This window comes from Ictalurus punctatus, chromosome 24, assembly GCF_001660625.3.
Source record: "Ictalurus punctatus breed USDA103 chromosome 24, Coco_2.0, whole genome shotgun sequence".
Taxonomy (NCBI): Eukaryota; Metazoa; Chordata; class Actinopteri; order Siluriformes; family Ictaluridae; genus Ictalurus; species Ictalurus punctatus.
This window is the reverse complement of record NC_030439.2, coordinates 17568198-17592842: the sequence shown is the minus strand read 5'-3', so window position 1 is coordinate 17592842 and position 24645 is coordinate 17568198. Positions and strand designations below refer to the sequence as shown.

Here is a 24645-nt window from a genome sequence, read left to right as displayed (position 1 = left end):
CCGGGTCCTACATTCCTCAGATTCTCTGCATGTTGGTAACCCTTGACCCTCCGCCTTTTCATCAGAGGGAGGCCTTCCTGAAAGCGCCAACCTCGGCCATGTTGCACCGCAGGAGCAGGGGAAAAAGCGCCGAGGCCCAGTCGTTTCTCACACGCGGGACACAGGAAGTACAAGTCTTCCTCATTTCCTGCTGTATATGAACACGACTTGAAAGAAACACGACAGGTCACGGCTTGTTATTTCCTACGGCGCAGAAAAGCGGGCCAAACAGAAACTCAGAGGAAAGGATAAACGTGTTTGTTAAACAAGGATTAAACCGTACTTTCCTTCTCGGTAGAGATTTTTTTAAAAAAAAAACCCTCAACTGAGAGAGGAGAGAGGAGAAGTGCTCTGGAGTCTCTCCATCGAGCTCTGGTTTCTCAGTTCCTTTTTTGGCTGGTGTTGGTGTGAGCTCTTCAAGTGCAGGCATGCCTGTATACGAGTGATGAGATAAAGAAGTGCTTCCCAACTCACTCTCCCTCACACACACCTTGCAAAACCTGGCTACAGGATTCAACTACAGTAGAAGGGAAGGGGAAAGGTTCAGGAGTACATTCCTGACAAGCTGGTCCATGCCCCAAACTCCTCCTTCCTCTAGCTGCCTCTAACAAAACAACAAACACAGAATTCATGGCCCACTCGCTCCACGACCCACTCATAATAATAATAATAATAATAATACAGTCTTTAGTGCTGTGCAAAACAACAGCCATGTGTCGTGAAGTTGATCAAATGACCCGGACGAACAGTTTAGGATTCAGAAAAGGCTTCGTTTTCAGGAGTTCGCTCCTGAAGCTATTTTAAAAACGTCCAGGCCTAATTACAGAAACGGGCCGTCCAGCTGCGCTCGCCTCGTCCTTCACTCCTCCTGGTATTTTGGTTCTAACCCGGTCATTGTCTTGTCCCTCCCTAGCTGAGCAAAGAAACAAAAAGGAGAGAACAAAAGTGATCACACCATGCCCTCCTCTGACACATCATCCCAGTCAAAGTGCTTTCTTCTCAAATGCCTCCTCCAGTAATCACACGGCCATCGCGTCTGAATGCTCAGCCTGCTGGGATACATTTTTAGAAAACATTCACACGGATCCAGACACGTGCTCCGACTGAGACAGTAGTATAACACACACAGTATATAACGGAGGAGCAGGCTGAAGTCCAGAGCTGCCAGAAATAGCAAATGGATCAACAGGGAAACATTGGACAGATTCCACAACGTAGTCGAGCCTCAATGACTAAACCGAAAAAATCCGAACCGATCAGACGGGACACCAGCTCGATGCGTCTCGACACTGATTCACGCCGCTGACTCACGCCCATCCGGTCTAGCGAACACTGAACTAGAAGCTCAGGATGTGGCAAAAAAAAAACACGAGCAGCCTCGACCGGGTCCTCCCGATACATCGATATACAGCGACACGCTGATCTCCATACCGTCATCAGCTCATGCTCCGATAGTCTCACACACACATCCCGAAGGGTATTACATGACCTTCCTGACTGTTCCGTGTTGATCGTACGAGTTACAGTGACGTTCACATCCGCAGCAAAGATCACTTCATCTACTACACGTTTCATACTCTGGATTTCTCTTCACAGGTTAAACAAATTTGTATACGTTCCACATTATTTATTTGAGAGAGAGAGAGAGAGAGAGAGACTGAGAGAGAGAGAGAGAGAGAGAGAGAGAGAGAGAGAGAGAGAGAGAGAAATAACCACATGCGTCTGTTTTCTCATTACGTACAGCACGCGTCCTGAAACTATATCACGAGTGACGTATTATATTACTATCGATTCCCTACACGCGGGTCATATTACAGACGGGCAGGAGTAACACGGCAACAGAAACCAAACAACACAGAGAGAAGAACCTGCTGGATCGGGTTTGAGCTCCTGCATGCCTGCTAACACCGGGCCCTGTTCACACCACCACAACCACATCATCACACCCGGTACCCGGACCGGTTTCTCTCCGAGCCCTGGGAAACACTAAACAGGCACTTATGGAGGCTGGATCCATTAACGGTTATGCTTTACTGGGCATACAGTGCACTACGAAGGTGCTATCAGTATTACACTACACCCTATGTACCGAGCATATACAGTGAAAACCATACGCAAGCTAGACTGCATTGAAGATGCAAAAAAACTTAAATTAAAATCTAAATCAAAATCAACGACCGTGGATTATTCTCAAGCCTGGATTACACTTGCTTTTAACGACGTGTACGCGCATACGAGATGGCTGCCGCACGTATCGGAGCGTAACTTGCGCACGTCTTCGGACGTTAGACGCTACACGTGGTACAATACCGGAAATGTTGGCACTTAAAATGTACTATTGCATACGGATATTGAATACATTCAAATGAGATTTCAAAGCATCTCCTGTAGCTTTCAGACCTACCGAAAGTTTGTTTTGCATATTGTTCTTCTGAATTTAATACGCAGGATTTAAACCGCAGGGGCGGCTGTGGATCAGGTGTTAGAGCGGGTTGTGCACTAATCGTAGGGACGGCGGTTCGATTCCCGGCCCACGTGACTCCGCATGCCGAAGTGTCCTTGGGTGAGACACCGAACCCCAAGTTGCTCCCGATGGCAAGTTAGCGCCTTGCATGGCAGCTCTGCTACCATTGGCGTGTGTGTGAATGAGTAACAGTGTAAAGCACTTTGTAGAACCCCTAAGGTTAAAAAAGCGCTATATAAGTGCATACCATTTACCATCATCATTGCAAACCTGATGGCGAGGATGGTTTGGCTCGGATGCACCACTTAGTAAGATTCGCTTTAATCGTGCAGATGTGCATCAGCTATGCAGACAAGTATGCCAACAATGCTGCTTGCATAACTGTCGTGTCCGCATGTGCACACGATGTCACATGCCAAAAAAAAAATACACATCGGGCATCGGACCTACTCTTATCGTATTGCGGCGAAGAACGGTTACGACCAGGACGAATACTCATGTTCGAATTCAAATAAAAAGCATCACTGGATTTGTAATGGCTACGAGGCGAAATTCAGCTCACCACAGGCCAGGAGACAGAAACACATCTCTCTTTGTCTGGGAAAAATCTGCAGCGTAACACCAAATATACCCGCAGGGACGTGGATTGGATGATTGGCCACAGAAAATTAGGGCAAAACTAATTAGGCTGGCGCAGTAGGACACATGATGGAAAGGGGACAGAGGACAGAATCCCAGAGGGAACCGGTGTATTGGGGTCAGAAACTCCCCACCCACTTCTCTCTAATGCTCCATTTTCATGCTGTAGAGGTTCAGCCGAGCATACATTTGCATCCTTTTCCTTTCCTTTAAGCCCTGAAAACAGAGGTAATGTCACAGGAGAAGCCGAGTGGGGGAAAGAGTGTTAACTTCAGAGCACAACATCCCCAACACTCACTGCACAGACTGCAGGTAGGCCAACTGTAATGAAAGCGTTAGGAAGTTTTCTTATTAAACGATAGAACGCGTGTCCATCAGGTCTGAACGTTCAGAGACGTCCCGGTCCTTCTGAAAAGTCTCATGATAGGACACTGACTTGTGGTTATAATCTTGAAAAATCCTTTAAGTGCCTTGAAAACATAAAAACCCACTGGAGCGTGGAAAAGCACCTTCAGGATAATAACACCAAATTAGAGCACAGACTTTTTGGGTTTGTTTGTTTGTTTTATGCAGTGGAATCTAGTCAAGCTTTATGCTGCAAATGATGGCAGGAAAACAAAAAACCACAACTAGTCAGCCTAGAAGAAGATATAGAGATTATATATATATATATATATATATATATATATATATATATATATATATATATATATATATAGAGAGGGAGAGAGAGAGAGAGAGAGATAGAGAGAGAGAGAGAGAGAGAGAAATTTCAAACAATAAACAACAGAAATAGTCAAAGACCAATACACAGAAAAGGAAATGCAGAAGAAATCTGAAGGGGTCAAGCGATGGATGGTTGGATGAATTAGTGGACAGACAAAAGGAGGGTTGGATCAATGGATGGAGGAAGGAACATCAGTGTAAAAAGAGTGCTAAACGGAAGGGGAAATAAATAAAGGGACAGATAAATAGTAGGATGGATAGATAGATATATAAATAAACAGAGGGATATAGGAACTAGGTGAATGGCTATAGATACACAAATGGAGGAATTGATGTATAGAGAGAGGGGGTGAATAGACAGACAGATGGGGGATAGATACTAAGACAGAGGGAGGGATGGATGGATGGATGGATAGATAGATAGAGACAGACAAACATGCAGGCAGACAGAGACAGATGGTTAGACAGAGAGACAGACAGAGATAGACATACAGTCAGAGACAGACAGGCTGACAGAGAGACAGACAGACCGAGACAGAGACATTCGGGCAGAAAGACAGGCAGACAGAAAGAAACAGCCAGACAGACAGACAGACAGTGAGACAGAGAGGCAGCTAGCAGGACAGAGAGAGAGACAGGCAGGCAGAGACAGGGGCAGACAGAGAGACAGGGGCAGGCAGAGACAGGGGCAGGCAGAGACAGGGGCAGGCAGAGACAGGGGCAGGCAGAGACAGGGGCAGGCAGAGACAGGGGCAGGCAGGCATGCAGGGACAGGGGCAGATAGGCATGCAGGGGCAGGCAGAGAGACAGACAGGCAGGCAGGCAGAGAGACAGGCAGGCAGGCAGACAGAGAGACAGGCAGGCAGACAGAGAGACAGGCAGGCAGGCAGACAGAGAGACAGGCAGGCAGGCAGGCAGACAGAGAGACAGGCAGGAAGGGAGGCAGGCAGGCAGACAGACAGACAGACAGGCAGGGAGGCAGACAGACAGACAGGCAGGCAGGCAGGCAGACAACAACCTCAATGAAAAGTAAATTACATCAGAGCTAATACGCCTTACAAATGAAAGTCCGAATTCCAGCTTGATTCATCATCAACATCTCCACATCTCCCAGAGAGACCAGGATCAGCTGAGAACATTAACAGTAAAGACCTGTTCGGTCCACTCGGGGAAATAATCCCTTACAGAACCCAGGGCAGATGATCCAGTTCACACACTTACACCAGTTTAAAACAGGACACAGGAATGCTAACGGAAGCGCATCCTAGAGGTAGCCTCGGCTAACATTATTAACATAAAGTCTACTTAAACTCAGTCTAACACTAAAAGCAGATAATATACTCGAAATACATGTAAATATAACTGATCTAAATCACGTGCTGTATTCCACAGAGCCAGAATCCGAATCCGAGCTGGGCGTGTAAAAACGGAAAACCCGCTCAACTTTTTCCCTCGTCATAAAAACCAAAGCAACTCGTTTAAACAGAAAAAAAAACCCTCACAGTATAATCTGTACTAAGTAATAATTAGTTCTGTTAGTTTGAATATGAAGTTAAAACTCACCCAGAGCTCTGTTCCCCAGTCCATGGTCGCGTCTTTATCAGCTCGTCCCAAAACTGTTGTTAGATTTCGAACTTGTCCCGAATTAGCTACCGTTCCCAGACCGCAAAACAAACTAACTAAGGTCGAGAAACAGATATCCCTTCTTGTGTTTGTCGTTTATCGTTATACATGACAAATTCCGAATCGAAAATCCAGTTTAACAAACGAGCGACTTTGCGTTGTCCAAGAAATTTTCGATGCAAAAAAAAAAAAAAAACCTAAAATGGATCAACAGGCTTTCGTATCCGCGTCACTCCCAAATCCCAGATTCTTAAAGGAGCCGTAACACATTTACAAAGGATGAGTTCCAATTGGATATGATTTAGACACGTAGTACACTACGTAGGGTGGAGACGGAATTGCGTCACGAGCTTCCTACATAGTGAGCGATGAGTCGTTTTGGTTTCGGCCCATGGACATCAGGCCTGAGGAAAGGATGCTGCACGAGGCGTTTAGTTCGTGGGTTTCAGACTTGTTGCAGCCATGAATAATTGTGAAAAAAAAGTCTTCAGAAATGATTAAAAAATTAAGCACATTGGGCAAATATACACCATGGTTTTAAGATGTGTAAAGTGTTGATTCAATTGGGTTTTTAAAAAAAAACCAAAAAACAAACAAACATTCATACAGAACAGCATCATGTAAACAACATGTGTCCTAGTTTTATCAAATAGTGTTAGTCAAGTTGACATTATTTATATTTGATTATAATTTAATAACATGGAAATGTATTTAGTTTGATAAAATTCAATTTAGATTATTAAATGTACAACTATAAACTTGTAAAAATACACAACCATGAAATTTAGGAAAAGTGCAACTGTGATTTTATTTTTTTAAGTAGAACTATGAAATAAATAAATAAAAAATCACAACTATGAACTAAAATGTACAAATATAAAATAGAAACCATACAACATTGAAATTAGAAATAGTACAACTATAGCCTTAAAGTCAGAAATATACCACTAGAAAATGCAATTATAAACTAGAAAAATACACAACTAGGAAATTTAGGAAAAGTGCAACTGTGAAAATTTTTTAAGTAGAACTATGAAATAAAAAAAATAAAAAAACACACAGCTATGAACTAAAATGTACAACTATAAACTAGAAACCATACAACATTGAAATGAGAAATTGTACAACTATAGAATAAAAGTCAGAAATGTACAACTAGAAAATTCAACTATAAACTAGGAAAATACACAACTAGGAAATTTTGAAAAAGTACAACTGTGATTTTTTTTAAGATTTAAAAAAAATCTACAACTTTGAACTAAAATGTACAAATATAAACTAGAAAACATACAAGAAATTGTCTAAATCTAAACCATTAGAAATTGTACAACTGTAGAATAAAAGTCGGAAATGTACAACTGGAAAATACAACTATGAGCTAGAAATATACAACTATACAATGAAAAAATATACACCTATGAACTAAAAAAACTATGAAGTTAGAAAATATACAGTTATTATTCTGATTGGGATAAGTTTAAACCCCAACACAAGTAACAACAAAAAGGCCCGAAGTGTAACAAGTATTCGTTTGTGGTTGATAGTAGTAGTTGATATTACAATGTATACCACAGCGTGTGTTGTTGTGGCATTGTTGGGAGACATTTATTTAACATTTATGGAAGGAGTCTCTGTTGTAAATGCTTTGTAACAGTCAAAGTTTCCCAGCATGGGAAAGTCTTCAGGACAGAGGAGTGTACGCGTTCCCGGTTTCTCGGTAAAATGACTCGCTGTCATTTCATCAGCTATAATGTCGATGAGAACAGGAGCTAACTTGTCCCTCAGACGTTCCACAACATTAACTCTAACTATAAGCCATTAAAATGCGGGGCATGTCATTCATTAATAAGTTAAACATAAGTGGAATAACACGCTCCAGACCATGCTATTATATGAAAATAACGCACTCAGCTGTGCATCGTGCTGCATCACACCCCCCCAACATGCAATATTTTCATATAACAACACCACTTGTCCTGTTATTCCTTTTGTGACAGTAGTTAATAGTGATCTCCATTGTCGTCATGTTAATAAACACAACGTTTACCCATTTTCTGAAGCATGAACAATTTATTCACAACCAATATCATTATGAAGTACATTTTCATTTCATACAGTGTTTTTATACAAACTTTATAGCATCATTTGACAAATTTGACTATTATATATATATATATGTCCATGCTATTTCTTTTGTTTTCTAAACAATGTGGTTTTATAAGATATTGCTTTTAATTGTAAAAAAAAAAAAAAAAAAAAAAAAACATTTTTTTTAAAGCGGCAATTAAGACAACCGAAATCATTTATGAATTGAGCCTGTCACACCAAACATACATAATTTGAGCAGTGAATTAAAAAAGCGATCTTAAATATACAACAAACGCTTTGAAAAGTTTAAAACACACACACACACACACACACACACACACACACACACACACACAAAAAAAAAGACAGTATATATGAGATTCATCATTTCTTGAGTGTGCATCCAAATTTGTGTCAAAATTATTTTTTAAAGCCCTCCCTGCTGAAAAAAAAACAATAGAAACAAATTAATATGGTTTAAATGGTTATAATGGGAATTGTATTGGTTTTAATGGAAACTGTAATGGTCCCTGTGGTTCTCTACTGGTAATTTGTTGCCTTCTATTGGTGGCATGATATGTCAAGTGAATACCATTAAGGACCATCCATCCATCCATCCATCTATCTTCTACTGCTTACTCCTTTTCAGGGTCACGGGGAACCTGGAGCCTATCCCAGGGAGCATTGGGCACAAGGCGGGGTACACCCTGGACAGGGTGCCAATCCATCGCAGGGCACAATGACATACACACTCACACACCCATTCATACACTACGGACACTTTGGACACGCCAATCAGCCTACCATGCATGTCTTTGGACTGGGGGAGGAAACCGGAGTACCCGGAGGAAACCCCCACAGCACGGGGAGAACATGCAAACTCTGCACACACAGGGCCACGGGGGGGACTCCATTAAGGACCAGTTATGGTAATGGTTTCAATGGTTAGCTGATGGTTTATAGTTGTACTTGTAGTGGAAACCGAATTTTTGTGCTGGTTTCTATTGTTTTGTTTCTCAGCAGAGCTATATATATATATGTTTAAATATATATATATATATATATATATATATATATATATATATATATATATATATATATATATATATTTATATATATATATATATTTATATATATATATATGTTTACGCTTAAAGATCATTAATTTTTTTATGCCTCCTGAGCGCAGAAATTTCTCTCCACATCATCGCCCAATATGAAATTGGTTCACTCCAATGTGTTTACAAAAGATTAAAGCATAAACGAAGCAAACATATCTCCATTCCAGCAGTAGGCAGTCCTTGCGTATGAAGCACAAATGCTTAGCACAAATCTAAAATCACACAGAGGTACCTTTACCTATGAGTCAAATTCTTGTGTTGTTGTTGTTGTTGTTTGTTGATCTTTCATTATTCTGGTTCAATAGTGCCATACTGACCGCACCATTAGCCTGTATGTTGTACGTTCCAGATCGTCTGTGATTGACATACTTGAAAATTACATATACAATAATGAGTAAAACTAATAATAAAAGCACACAGCAAATTATTGCTGTTCGAAGGTTGCTTTCTGGAAGAAAAATTAAAACAGACAAAATTCAGATTAGTCAGTAGTGCACTACATTACTCTATATACTACATGTTTTCAAGAAGTACGTTTGTATCAAGTCAATTAGTAAAACCAAAACATGTCCATGTTGATTACATACAGTGTGATGACATTTTCTTACCTTGTACCGTCAGTGTGACTATCTTCGTGTTCCTCCCAAGTTTATTACTAGCAGTGCACGTATATTCACCAGCATCAGTAGCCTTGGCTTTAGCAACGTTTAGCGTTATCTGACGCCTCCCAGTGGTCTTAGATTGATTTTGAAAGCTCCATGTCACTTCAGGTTCTGGATTCCCCTCTGCAGTGCAGCTCAGAGACACATCGGTGCCTACATTCACCACTTGTGAGGGCTTGTCCAGCTGAATTTCAGAAAGATCTATGGAGAAAATTTGATACTGAAACTGAATAATGTTTATGTCACAGATACTGAGCAAAAAATGTATGGTTGGGGTTTTTTTGTTGTTGTTGTTGTTGTTTTTTGCTCATAAAATCAAAGAAATCAATGTGGGCCAATTCACCCCGGATGGGACACCAGTTCATCACAGGGCACCATGCCCATGCACATTCGTAACATGGTAACATGGAAAAAGTAACATGGTAAAGTATACATGCAATATAAAATATACTGTTATACACATAAACATTAATATTTTAAAATGAACACATTAATATAAACCTGTGATTTGCTATTATTAGAACTATTAACAGAGCCATGCTCTTACAGAGAATTAATCAACTGTTTTTGACAAATCAGAAGTTAAAAGAACAGCACTGTGGTATAAAGGAATAGAACTTACACAGAACATTAATGGCCAAATTGTGTTTCTCAGTTCCATGCTTGTTCACGGCTGTTATCAAATATGAGCCGCTATCCTCACTTGCGAGATTATGAAGAGGTTTCACTTTTTTCCCATCTTTTTCCCAGGTGATGTCTGCTGCAGGAGAAGCCATAACTGAACATTTATCTAAGAAGGACTCATGCTCCATCCCCTCATAGTGTGCAGGACATGTAAATGTAGGAGCATCTAAAAAGAACAGAGACTGCTTTTAGTATCAACATCAATAAATCTGTAATCATGAAACAATTCATGACATGCACAGAGTCTTTACAGCTTTTACACTCACACTCCACTGTGATCTTTGTGACACAGGATGCATTTCCTATCACATTAGAGGCAACGTATTTATACTGGCCCGAGTCGTTCCTGCTGAGAAATGTACTAGTGCTGACCGATGATTTGTCTCGATACCAGGTGATATTTGGAGATGGATTTCCCTTAACATTATAAGGATAAGAGTCCAAGGGGGTATTTATCATAGGAGACCAATCTGAACAAGTTATTACGGGTTTGTCTGAAAAATAGACACAAAGCACTTGTGAGAAAAAAACATTTCTTTTTTTAAACTGAAAAGATTAAGTTACTTGGAAAAATGTAATATTACAATATACTGCTACAGATATGTCAAGTCTAAAGCATCTCTGAAGCACTCACAGTGAACTGCAATGTTGAGAGGATCTGATGTCACTTTAGGAGGAGGTTGAGGTCCTTCTGGTCCCAGATTCAGTTCTGCCTCACATCTGTACTGAACTCCATCATCATCTCTGCTCGGGGAGATCTGAAGTGTTGTGGTTTTATTATCTGGCTTTACGGTCTCATCAGAAAAGTTTTCTCTTTTCACTAGATGTTGTCCTTTGTACCAGTTCACAGTGAGGAGATGAACAGGAGCAACATTCTGAACTTCACACTGGAGCTCGTACTCTCTGCCTTCAATCATCGGCCCTTTGTGATTCACGGTGCTGATGGACACCCAGTCTGGACGCTCTGTGGGGAAAGAATAGAAATTCAATGTATCATATATTGTATTCTGAGCAGGGCATAAGTTATTATCTCTCAAAGTCAACAGGTAAGATACGACTCACTGTAAACAGTAACTGAGGGGCTGAGTTCGCACTGCTCGGAGTTTACATTTATGTAGCAAAATGGTTTTATGTCCCAGTTCGTGAGGCTCTCTACCCTCCAGGTGATGTTCTGGACCTGTTGCATCATGTGTACTGCTTCCTCAGATGCCTCCCAGCCCATGCCTTTGTGGGTGATGGTTGTAGAACAGATAGCTGAGACTGAATCTCCAAACTCCACCACTAATTTAACAGGCTGTATTTTAATTGGACAATCACCTGCCAAAACATATTACTGCATTTAAATCATTTTAATATTAATACTGAGCTATTTATTAAAGTATTACACATCAAAATCATTTATACCTGCAATTCTGACAATTATAACTAAAAATGACACAGCAGCTATAAACAGTCATTTCTTCACCAGCCTCTCTTTTGTATCTCTCTACTGAAGATAATAAAATAATCATAATAATAATTCAATCACAGCATGTCATGTTACCAAGACAAAATGAAGTGCAAACTCTTCTGTCCTAAAGCGCTTCCCATAGTGGAAAACTTCTGCTAACTGCCTGTTAGAAATCACTGACACTGGAGACTCCTTCCATAGATGGAAAGCTTCACCGTGTCAGTGATTATGCTTTTTTTTTCTTTGTTAAATAACATGTTTCTTAATCCATTGAATCAAGAATTCAACAGTGCTGTGGTATAAAGGAATAGAACTTACAGAAAACATTAATGGTCAACTTGTGGTGCTCAATTCCATGTTTGTTTACGGCTGTTATCAAATATGAGCCGCTATCCTCACTTGCGAGATTATGAAGAGGGTTCACTATTTTCCCATCTTTTTCCCAGGTGATGTCTGCTGCAGGAGAAGCCATAACTGAACATTTATCTAGGAAGGACTCATGCTCCATTCCCTCATAGTGTGCAGGACATGTAAATGTAGGAGCATCTAAAAAGAACAGAGACTGCTTTTAGTATCAACATCAATAAATCTGTAATCATGAAACAATTCATGACATGCACAGAGTCTTTACAGCTTTTACACTCACACTCCACTGTGATATTTGTGACACAGGATGCATTTCCTATCACATTAGAGGCAACGTATTGATACTGGCCCGAGTCGGTCCTGCTGAGACGTATACTAGTGCTGACCGGTGATTTGTCTCGATACCAGGTGATATTTGGAGATGGATTTCCCGTAACATTATAAGGATAAGAGTCCAAGGGGGTATTTATCATAGGAGACCAATCTGAACAAGTTATTACGGGTTTGTCTGAAAAATAGACACAAAGCACTGTGAGAAAAAAACATTTCTTTTTTTTAAACTGAAAAGATTAAGTTACTTGGAAAAATGTAATATTACAATATACTGCTACAGATATGTCAAGTCTAAAGCATCTCTGAAGCACTCACAGTGAACTGCAATGTTGAGAGGATCTGATGTCACTTTAGGAGGAGGTTGAGGTCCTTCTGGTCCCAGATTCAGTTCTGCCTCACATCTGTACTGAACTCCATCATCATCTCTGCTCGGGGAGATCTGAAGTGTTGTGGTTTTATCAGCTGGCTTTACGGTCTCATCAGAAAAGCTTTCTCTTTTCACTAGATGTTGTCCTTTGTACCAGTTCACAGTGAGGAGATGAACAGGAGCAACATTCTGAACATCACACTGGAGCTCGTACTCTCTGCCTTCAGTCATCGGCCCTGTGTGATTCACGGTGCTGATGGACACCCAGTCTGGATGCTCTGTGGGGAAAGAATAGAAATTCAATGTATCATATATTGCATTCTGAGCAGGGCATAAGTTATTATCTCTCAAAGTCAACAGGTAAGATACGACTCACTGTAAACAGTAACTGAGAGCCCGAGTTCGCGCTGCCCGGTGTTTATATTTATGAAGCAAATTGGTTTTATGTCCCAGTGCGTGAGGTTCTCTACCCTCCAGGTGACGAAGTGAACATCTTCCATCAAGTCTACTGCTCCGTCAGATGCCTCCCAGCCCATGCCTTTGTGGGCGATGGTTGTAGAACAGTTAGCTGAGACTGAATCTCCAAACTCCACCACTAATTTAACAGGCTGTATTTTAACGGGACAATCACCTGCCAAAACATATTACTGCATTTAAATCATTTTAATATTAATACTGAGAAATTATACTATTAATGGAGAAAGAGAGTTTTGGTCATTTAATTTTGAAAACATTTTTTTAAAATATTTGAAACATTTTTGGACTGGATACTGAAAATTGCTCCTAGATGTGAAGGAGTGTGTGATGCATGTAATGGACTCCATCCAAGGTATATTCCTACCTCGCAGGTGAGACGCTCACAAGGATGAAGCAGTTCTTGAAGATGAATGAATTATAATGATATAATCTGTGAATTGCCTGGGCTGGGTTTTATTTATTTATTTATTTTCAGCACAAAAAGCATTGCAGGAAAAATTTGTCTATAGAATAAAACAGCTAGTCTGTAGGTATCTAAATGCTAAGTATTATGGAATAAGGATTTGTAGATAGCTGGCTAGTTAATACTGTTTCAGGGTGTTATTTAAAAAATTTAGGTAATATTATGTGTTTTGGAATAAATCTGAACTTGCCCAGTCTGAAAGCAGCTATCAGTTTCCTGATATTCCACATGAAACAAATTTGGAAACATCCATCTTGCAAGCACGAGGATGAGGACAAGGTGTGGGCATTTTTAAATATGTTTTTGCATAATATTAAACTCAAGCATATACTGTATGTGTGTTTTGGCTGGTTAGCATGTATAATATTAGCTGTCTTTCCACCGTGCTTGGATTTCTGGCAACTAAACACAATTTCTGTTACAGAACACACTGATGAAACATGCACAGTCATGGATGACGTTTCGACCTGACCATGAAGGGGTCATCAATCTCACACATTTAGTAGTTGTTTGCATACATTCTCTTGACTTCATGTACACCAGTGATATCAGACTTCTGCTAACTGCCTAACTATCAAACTTCTGCTAACTGCCTGCTACAAATCACTGACACTGGAGACTCCTTCCATAGATGGAAAGCTCACCATGTCAGGGGTTATGTTTTTTTTTCTTTGTTAAATAACATGTTTCTTAATCCATTGAATCAAGAATTCAACAGTGCTGTGGTATAAAGGAATAGAACTTACACAGAACATTAATGGTCAAATTGTGTTTCTCAGTTCCATGCTTGTTCACGGCTGTTATCAAATATGAGCCGCTATCCTCAACCGCGAGATTATGAAGAAGGTTCACTATTTTCCCATCTTTTTCCCAGGTGATGTCTGCTGTAGGAGAAGCCATAACTGAACATTTATCTAAGAAGGACTCATGCTCCATCCCCTCATAGTGTGCAGGACATGTAAATGTAGGAGCATCTAAAAAGAACAGAGACTGCTTTTAGTATCAACATCAATAAATCTGTAATCATGAAACAATTCATGACATGCACAGAGTCTTTACAGCTTTTACACTCACACTCCACTGTGATCTTTGTGACACAGGATGCATTTCCTATCACATTAGAGGCAACGTATTGATACTGGCCCGAGTCGTTCCTGCTGAGACGTGTACTAGTGCTGACCGGTGATTTGTCTCGATACCAGGTGATATTTGGAGATGGATTTCCCGTAACATTATAAGGATAAGAGTCCAAGGTGGTATTTATCATAGGAGACCAATCTGAACAAGTTATTACGGGTTTGGCTGAAAAATAGACACAAAGCACTGTGAGAAAATATGTTCTGTTATACAAGTGTAAAGTCTAAAGCATCTCTGAAGCACTCACAGTGAACTGCAACGTCGAGAAGATTTGATTTCACTATCGGTGGGGACTGAGATCCTTTTAGTCCCAGTTTCATCTTTGCTTCACATCTGTACTGAGCTTCACCTTCATCTCTGCTGGCGATGACCTTCAGTGTAACAGTCTTATTACTAGGAGTTTTTGTAGGCAAGTCTGTGAATCCTCTGTTTTTTAGTGATTTGTCTCCATTGTACCAGGAAACAGCGAGGACGTTCACAGGAGCGAAATTCTGAATGTCACACTGGAGTTCATACTTTTTTCCTTCTGTCATCGGCCCTGTTTGATTCACAATGCTGATAGACACCTGGTCTGGAATCTCTGCGCAGAGAAACGATTTATCTGCCTTTAACCTCCTTCCATTTACAGTATATTGTACTTGGATTTGTAATGGTTTGCGGTCCACATATTAACAGTGACCACCAAAGATTTAATCCCAAATCATTAAATCACCACCTTGATACTTACTGTAAACGGTAATCGGGAGCGTTTTGCTGCATTGTGTATCATTCAGCATCATGTAGCACACAGGCTGTATTTCCCAGTCGGTCAGATTGTCTGTTTCCCAGGTGACGGTCTGATTTTCAGGACCCAACACAGTTCCCAGTGGAACGCTCCAGTTCAGATGAGTGTAGTTGGAGGCGGAACGGCAGCTCACTGAGACCGGCTCTCCGTATCGTACCACCAGCTCAGGAGGGTCCAGCTCAAGGTCATTGAGCTCAGCAGGACAATCTGCAGCCACTTCTAGGAACATTCAAAAGGAAACGTATTGTGGTCATTCTAAGAATCACAGCTGGACCGTTCTCAGAGTAATGGTTGGATTGTGCTATTGATAGGATTCATACCAACACAATACTGTACGTGTTCAGCTCAGGCTCATACAGTTTAAAGTACTACATAGAGCTGGTTATTCCAAAGCTCGGTTGTCTATTTGAATATTGACGTCCCTCCCCATACAATTTGAGCCATATGTTCTTCTCATGATCAGCTTTGCATTGCTACCGCCTCACTTACTTAACCACCATGATCTACTGAAGATTAATGCGCGCCCTTCTGTAGTATTATTGTATTGGTGTTCCCAAGGACTGGGGTCAGTTTAATTCTAAACAGTTAGACATTTTAGCATTTACACCTTAATTGGTTCTACGCCGTCTGTTATATCATTGGATATCGACTGAACCCCTAGCTATTTGTCAGTGGCTCAAGGATAGGATGCCATTCCTTTAATTGGAGAAATTTTATAGACTCTGACTCTGACAAATTCCTGAACAAATGGCAATCACTTAGGACTTACTTTATGACTTAGTTCATTACAAATTCGACCCCCTGACAAACTTTTTTTTTTTTTTTTTTAAACTTCCTCTCTTTCTGTGATATGAGTGGGATTTAGTGTTAATACGTTTGAAAAGGGAAAAGAAATTGGGAAAAATAAGGTAATAGTAATCACGACAACTTAATTTTTAGACATTGTATTATAATACCCTTGGGATAAAGTTTAAATTTCTTTCATAGCTTGAAAATTTAGGACCATAAAGGAAGAGATGTTGTCCATCTAGTTTTCTCAAACATAATCTTTCTTAACTGCTGTTTTTTTTCTCTCTCTCTCTCTCTCGTGCCATCTTTCACCAAGAAAATAAAATTTAGGATGAGCAGAAACGTTGTCCAACAATACCTACTGTAAAGCTGACTGACAGACATCCAACATTAAAAAAATACTTATTTTTTTCTTCTTCAACCAAATCTAAATCGCCTGCATCTGTAATGTATATGAAAAAATGCTTTACCATACTTGAAGGAGATTAAACAATCTGTGGAGCACTCACTGGTTATGATAAGAGGATCTGATATATTTGAAGGCTTAGGTCCCAGATTCAGCTTCGCCTCACAGCTGTACTGAACTCCCTCATCATCTCTGCTGGGGAAGATCTTGAGTCTGGTGGACTGATTCACTGGAATCTTAGTGGAAATGTCAGTAAAGTTTGTGATGTTCACTAGATCGGGTCCTTTGTACCAGTTCACAGTGAGGAGATGAACAGGAGCAACATTCTGAATGTCACACTGGAGCTCGTACAGTTTTCCTTCAGTCATTGTCCCTGTGTGACCCACAGTGCTGATCAACACACGGTCTGGAGGCTCTGCACAGAGAGAAGATTTTTTTTTTTTCTACTGCCTGTCTCTTTCCACGCATAATATTTGAGCATTTTGTAACTTTGTGTGTGTAACACATATATTCACTCTTACTCACCAGTAAATCAACACTTCGAAATTGGATACTTACTGTAAACGGTAAGTGGGAGAGTTTTGCTGCATTGTACATCATCCAGGATCATGTAGCACTCAGGCTGGATTTCCCAGTCGGTCAGACTGTCTGTTTCCCAGGTGACGGTCTGATTATAAAGACTGGACACAGTTTCCAGTGGAACGCTCCAGTTCAGATGAGTGTAGTTGGAGAGGGAACGGCAGCTCACTGAGACCGGCTCTCCGTATCGTACTACCAGCTCAGGAGGGTCCAGCTCAAGGTCATTGAGCTCAGCAGGACAATCTGCAGCCACTTCTAGGAACATTCAAAAGGAAACGTATTGTGGTCATGCTCAGAAGCACAGCTGGACCGTTTTCAGAAACACATTCAACAGATGATGTATTTTTGCAAATTACTACACAGGTCTCACTTTGAAAAGAAAATATATGGTATTCAAGGTCACTCAATGGTTTTGTTTGGTTTTGTTAAGTTTCCTGAAGCTAGCTGTTTGGAAATTCAATATTGCAACAAATACTAGCCCCTGCCTTCATTGTTCCCATCAACAAACACGCTTTCTCAACATACGGGCTTACTCAGAGCCAGCCACTTACAGGTGCATCTCAAAAATATTTGTGGAAAAAATCGTAGAAATTTTTTTTTCGCAATTGAATTCAAAACTTTCATAAAGTTTCATAAACACATAAAGTTCAATGTTTCGAGCCGTTTGTTGTTTTAGTCGCGATGATTATGGCTTACAGCTCGTGGAAATCAAAAATCCAGTATCTCAAAATATTAGAATAAAGAATTTATAATACAGAAATGTTGCGGTATCGAATTCCTGGTGTCAAGCCACTCCGGAAACAGAGGATTTTTGAGTTCCATGAGCTGTAAGTCGTAATCATAAAGGTTCTAATTTTATTCAATTTTTTTTAGATGCACCTGTAAAGTATAATGTTCTGTCAATATTTACATGGAAAAAAGTTAGGCACATTCTTAAAATGATTTTCTGAGCATCCAATTCAGATGAATAATAATAATTTTTAAAAAAACAAACAAACACCTTTTTGTGGACTTTAAAAGGATGATGCTATTAATTAATTCATCCATAGTTTTGAATGGGGGTCACTGTGGCTTAGTAGTTAGCACAGTTGTATCACAACTCTGGTGAGTGAATGTGTGCAATTCCCCCCCCCCCCCCCCCCCCTTGCACCTGTTAAAATTTAGTTAATGAAATTTTAATATAGGAACAAAATTGACAAAGAATGTACAAAGAACTGGAATTCTTGTTCTACAATAGCAGAGCATTCACTGTTTTCCTATTATGGAGCAGTGTTCTTGTTTTTCTCTCTCTTACACACAGATACAAATTTTATTTAAATTGAGAATAAATACAGGTGCAAGCAAAATGATTCAACCCCCAATTGCAAATCAGGTTTATTGTCAAAATGTACAGACTTTCAGCTGTTTGCGATGAACAAATCAAACAAAAGCAATTGAAATGGTTCAACACAACGAATGTGTGATTTCCCCAAATTCAACTGAACATGTAACTTATGATGACTTCTCCAGAGTCAGAAATTATTCAACCCCTTCATGGCAAGCATCTTTAGTACTTAATAGAGCATCCTTTTGCTGTTATGACCTGCTGCAAACAAGATGCATAGCCAGACACCAGCTTCTGGCAGCGCTCCTGAGTAATCTTAACCCATTCCTCATGAGCAATGGCCTCCAGTTTACATCTGCAACAACTAATCGATAAAATCGATAATAATCGATTATGAAAATCGTTCTCGACGAATCTCGTTATGGATTAGTTGGTCTGCGTGCGGCACGGGGGAGATTTACTCATTACGTTACTTCTGTTCCGAAAACACGCTTCGGAGAGTAGCATGAAATACTGTACACTTACACTATGCTCTGTGCACTCTACCGTCTAGTGTGTGGATTTTAGAAAGGTAATATCATCTCAAATATAACAGTAGCTTTTATTTTTACTAATCAGAAGTATAAGCCGCTTCCTAGGCGACGGTGCCAATGACTTTCTTCAGTTTACTTTCTGTCAGCGTTATCTCTCATTCCCAACATGACCTCAGTCCTCATCAGACGGAGGCGAAATCATCATGTGACTGAGGATGAAAGTGCGTAACCTCTAATTCCTCTAAGGCAGGGAAGCATTTTAAACACCGTGGAAAGCAAACTGATGCACGAGGACAAACTTATGTTTATATCCAGAATGCTCCACTGTGTGTAACGGGCAGGGGAAACTGGTCACGCTGCTTAAAAGGTTTTGTTTAATTTAAGTTTATTGTTATTATATGTTGTATTTGCGCGCTTGCAGTGTAAATTCTGTCATTTATTATAACGGAAGTGATGTGCTAGTAACGAGTATCGGTGTAGACGTGCTGATACAGATTGCGAGCGCTAGCAAGATCTGTAATGTCTAATTAAAACACTATGATCAAAAGTAAACACAAGTAAAATAATATGTCTAAAGGCAGTGAGTAACACAAACCACAAGATGCAGTGAAAGTGAATTTTTATTATTAATTTAGAACTGTAGTTTATTCGGTGCTTTTTGGGCATCCGTAAAAATAATGCATAAATGATATAAAATAACTTATGTATACATATAAAAATAAAATGTATAAAATTTATTTTATAATATGTATGCATTCTTTTTATGGATGCACAAAAATCACCAAATTAAACTACAGTCCTAAATTAATAATATATATTCTGATGTGTGCGTGTGTGTGTGTGTGTGTGTGTGTGTGTGTGTGTGTGTATTGGGTCCTTTTCTGTTTTGGACAAACAGTTGTGTAAAGTTTTTGTCTGAAGTTTCTATTTGTAACACTCATTTTGTGGATTTTATTTTAAATAAACAACAAAAAAAATGGTACTGAAAGTTTGCCCCGCCCCAACTGATTAATCGATTAATCGAAAGAAAAAAATAAAATAAAAATAAGCAGCCAACTAATCGATTATGAAAATAACCTTTAGTTGCAGCCCTTTTCCAGTTCAGTAATATTCTTGGGTTTGCGTGCTGCATCCGCCTTCTTCACATCCCACCAGAGACTTTCTATGGGGTTCAAGTCAGGTGACTGTGATGGCCCTGTAGAATCTTCCACGACTTCTTCTTCTGCAACCAAGCCTTGGTGGAATTTGAGGTATGCTTGGTATCATCGTCCTGTTGGAAGGTCTAATGATGCCCAAGCTTCAGCTTCCTCACAGACGGCATGAGGTTTTCTCCTAGGATTTCCTGATACTTCAAGGAATCCATCTTGCCTTCCACACACTGCAGGTGTCCAGTGCCAGAGGATGCAAAGCAGCCGCAGAGCATCACCGAGCCTCCACCATGCTCGACTGTGGACAGAGTGTTCTTTCTTCATTCATCTTCGTCCAGACATAGCGCTGATCCATTGTGCTGAAAAGTTCCAGTTTTGCTTCATTGATTCACAGAACAGAATCCCAAAACTTCCGTGACTTATTTATATGACTTTGAGTGACTTTTCTTGTGCTTTTGGGTCAGTAGTGGTGTACGTCTTGGAGTTCTGGCATGGAAAACGTCTGCGTTTAGTACGCACCTTACTGTGCTCACGGAAACCTCAGTGCCTGTTACACCAAGTCTTGCTGCAGGTCTTTTGCAATCACCGGAGGGTTTTTCACAACCTGCCTTCTCAGAAATCCGGTTGCAGCCATTGATCGCTTCCTTTTTCTGCCCCGTCCAGGTATTTCATCTATTTTTTGCTCCTAGCCAGTTCAGGAATTTCATGTGTTCCAGCTCAAGCACACTTGGTGCAACTAATGAAGCCACTGTTTAGTTGCATCCAGTGTGCTTGAGACAACACCTGTTTGGTATATGTGTGCTGTTGTGAGGGATTTTATTCAGGGGGTTAAATCATTTTAAAACTGGAGTAATCATTATAAGTTGCATGTTCAGTTGAATTTGGGGAAACCACATGAAGCATTCGTCGTGTTGAACTATTTCGATTGCTTTTGTTTGATTTGTTCATCACAAACAGATGAAAGTCTGTAAACTTTGACAATAAACCTGATTTCCAATGGGGGTTGAGTCATTTTGATTGCAACTGTAAAAGTATTTTACCTCATATTGCTTTACTCTTGACTTTATTAACATATGTGACCTTGACATAATCCAAAAGTAATCAGATTACATTACTTTCATATTGTGATGTTTGGATTACTGATTACATTATTTATCAGGTAACTTGTAACTGTAACAGAATACATTTTACACTAACTCTCCCAACCCTGAAACTACCACTAATAAACTATAAAGCACTAAATGGCCTCGCCCTGCCGAACCTGAGGTATCTTTGAGTTTTTTATGATCCACCACACCAGCTTCGATCAAAAGCTGCAGTTAGAATAAAGAAGACTACAGCAGGGGGATTTTTTTCCCCTTACAAACCCCAGTAGTTATGGAACAGCCTTCCAAGTAGTGTTCAGGACTCAGAACATTAATTGGACGCCTCATCCATTATTCAGTGGATAACTTCACTTGGATAATGACTCAGAATAAGGACATCATCTGGTGTCACCCACAGAAGGGTGTTTCCCTTTTCACTCTCGATGGTTCCTCTTCTTTCTTTTTTTTCATGCAGTCTCAGGAAAATTTTCCTTGCCACTCTTGCATCTGGCTTGCTCATTAGTGTTTAAATTTAAACCCATATCTGTTTTTCTGTAAAGCTGATTTCTGACCATGCCCATTGTTGAACGTGTTATATAAATAAAATTGAATTGAAACTCCACCCTACAAACACAAAGCCCACATAACCACCTGACTAGCGTTTTAGTAGGTCTGTGGTTTAAATACAGATGAGTCCGTATTTAACCCTCACTATGCACACTTAATTCAACATGGACAACACATTGTCCTGATCGGTTGGATGTTGGTCTACAGCTACTAGATTTTCACTCTCACTCTTTCTTTTTCTCGTTCTCTCTATCTCTCTTTAATGAAAATAGAACAAATACTTCACAATTGATTAATTCAACATGGACAACACATTGTCCTGATCGGTTGGATGTTGGTCTACAGCTACTAGATTTTCACTCTCACTCTTTCTTTTTCTCGTTCTCTCTATCTCTCTTTAATGAAAATAGAACAAATACTTCACAATTGATTCGCAACATCCTAACACTGTATTAGAAATATGATACAAGATAAGCAAGTTGTTGAGAATGAACTTTTACTGTGTTGTGAAGTTACACCCAAAAATGTGTGATTTCTCTGCGGTATGAGAAGATGTGCTTTAGCGGCATTATGAAAGTATCAGCAGCCACGCCTTACTCAGCAACTCCTCTCAAGTCCAACCGGGTCTCAGCCTTACTTCAAATGTGTTAAATACGGAAGAAGAAAAAAATTCATGGTCTTCTCATCCAACAACAGTTTTTATAATAGAAATTTGCAGGTGTAGTAGAAACGTACATATCGTTGCTTGGTAAAAAGCCACAAATTTTCAACACAGCAACTGTGAGCACATTTATCTCCATCAGCAGGTCCAAGCATTCTTGCGCTTTTGCTTCTAATTCAAAGTATTTACAGTATAACACACTTTCCAGTAAACAACTGAGCAATAAAAGTTAATGGCAGAAAATAAGCAACGTACTCATATGCCATGTGCTGAAGTCTACGACTCTCATTTCAGATGTTATAGCACAAGGGGAAGAAACACACAGAAGAAATGCTCTGCTGTACCCTTGTCGAGATGGAAAGATGAAGACTTACCGCCATTTATGAGTGCAACAAACACCAGACCGGTTAGTTGCGTAAGGTACAGCATGGTCTGATTTTACCAGAAGACCGACAGGTGAAAATAATGTTGATGATGGCAATGATGATGATGATGATGATGATGATGATTAATCAAAATTTAAAAAAAATACACAAGGACGTATCCAGCAATGACTCCAGAGGTGGCAAAGTGAAACGGTTCTCTTGTCTGCAACAAGCATAAGCATGCGCCGAGAAAATAACAAGTGACAGCAGGAAATCCTGTTAGGTGATCTAATAGGAGGTGCTCACTTCTGAGGAAGAACGGCCGTTGAGCATTTTCGCCGAAATAAAAGCGTTTTTTTTCTATGGCACGTTTCAAGAAAAAAGTGTGCTAAAGAAACTGTATTTATAACAAGCTGGAAATGTATATTTTACAACGTAAAAGCTTTCAGTCATGGAGACCTTAGTGTTTGGGGCTGTTTAGGTATAAAAATGAATTTACAGACACAAACCACACATACCTACACAAGCACCAATACTAACCATACTAATGAGAGTAAATCAACACATATCATGCAATAACAAATAACAGTACCAGTATTGGGCATGACCAAGGAATAAGGCAAATATTCACTCATTTGACACAATATTTCCACAGCTAGAGCTTGGTGGATGACTCCAAAATGCCTGTCATTCATTATAAGAGCAGCAAAAAGTATTTAAAAATCTATCGAAATGTCACAAAAACATTTTATTTATGAGTAGTATGAGGGCTATTCCATCAAATGGATGCCATTTGCTTGTTGTAACTCTTTCAAATATGCTGTGTCATAAATTACCCTCTATTTATTTTAAGTACAGAAGATAAAGAAAGACCCTTTAACACCACAGTCGCTGAAGAGATCTCATAATATAGATCAATTTACCATTCCAACAGAAGTCATTAAATAAGTAAAAAATGTCACATTTCGGGCTGTGCTGTGATAGGAAAATAATATATAATAATGACTAATGTGGTGTGATGTGGCCCAGACGCAACGCAGAGATACTGTTACTACCCCAAAGTTGATTATTTTCCAATAACAAAATAAGACCAGAATGTCAAATCTCACAAAAACATTCAGCTTGTCATGTTAAGAAACTGAAAATCATAAACTCCTCTATCCTGAAGAATGTCCTATGTCGGAAAAGTTACAGCTGTACCTCTGAGTGCTTCAAAGCGCAAACACTTGAGACCCCTTATGAACAATTACACACCCCTTTAATTCTGCTTACGTGGACTGCTCACCATGCCAGTCCCTGTATACGTTATTACTATAGAATTTATAAGCATATTTATATAAAACTCGGATTTGTCTTGCAGCTCGAACTATTATCAGAGGTGCTGTTATACAATGATCCGAACAATCAATATTCAGAATTCAATAGCACTGTCGTGTACACAATAAATCTTGTGGTATCAACTGTCATAAGCAAATCCCCAGCACCAGTCCCATAACCAAAGCTTTTGTTCTGGTCATGTATACAAACAAATTTAACAATGGCATTGTACAATTCACTCTAATGGTTGAAGCCACAAGCCTAAAGCATGTACTTAGGGTATGGGTAGATCATGCACCTGCAGCAAATTGTTTTCACATGTTTATCAGTGTCATTTTCAAGCGTCAGTCTACATAAAGCAGTCTCTAAGCTCACATTGACGCAATGCATGCAACCACAAACCATAGTATACCACATGGTACACACTGTGCAACAAAAAAAAAAACTC

General features: G+C 39.7%; 2 protein-coding genes across 7 annotated transcripts in view; both read right to left on the bottom strand.

The window, feature by feature from the left end:
* trip10a (thyroid hormone receptor interactor 10a) overlaps positions 1-5720 on the bottom strand; it is a 32870-nt gene extending 27150 nt beyond the window's left edge. For 2 of the 5 annotated variants that reach the window (XM_017454654.3, XM_017454655.3), the window contains exon 1: positions 5432-5687. In XM_017454654.3, coding sequence (XP_017310143.1) covers positions 5432-5455 — 24 coding nt within the window. In that variant the 5' untranslated portion in view covers positions 5456-5687. Of the gene's footprint in view, positions 1-5431 lie in introns of all 5 variants that reach the window. The other 3 variants (XM_017454656.3, XM_017454657.3, XM_017454653.3) reach the window with 2 other exon arrangements.
* Positions 5721-6280: 560 nt separating this feature from the next.
* On the bottom strand, positions 6281-23125 carry LOC108256827 (hemicentin-2). Of its 2 annotated transcripts, XM_047150454.2 has the most exons (17): positions 22890-23125; positions 17177-17452; positions 16722-17033; positions 15367-15642; positions 14887-15219; positions 14577-14804; positions 14249-14476; positions 12939-13193; positions 12511-12840; positions 12143-12370; positions 11815-12042; positions 11109-11363; positions 10681-11010; positions 10313-10540; positions 9985-10212; positions 9309-9563; positions 6281-9148 (listed from the first exon to the last, which is right to left on the bottom strand). In XM_047150454.2, exons 1-17 carry the CDS (start codon positions 22942-22944, stop codon positions 8946-8948), a joined length of 4248 nt encoding a protein of 1415 aa, XP_047006410.1. In that variant the 5' UTR covers positions 22945-23125; the 3' UTR covers positions 6281-8945. The 2 variants fall into 2 exon arrangements, with proteins under 2 accessions (XP_047006410.1, XP_053531305.1); XM_053675330.1 differs by lacking the exons at positions 16722-17033; positions 17177-17452 and having other exon boundaries at positions 22890-23123.
* Positions 23126-24645: the final 1520 nt, after the last annotated feature.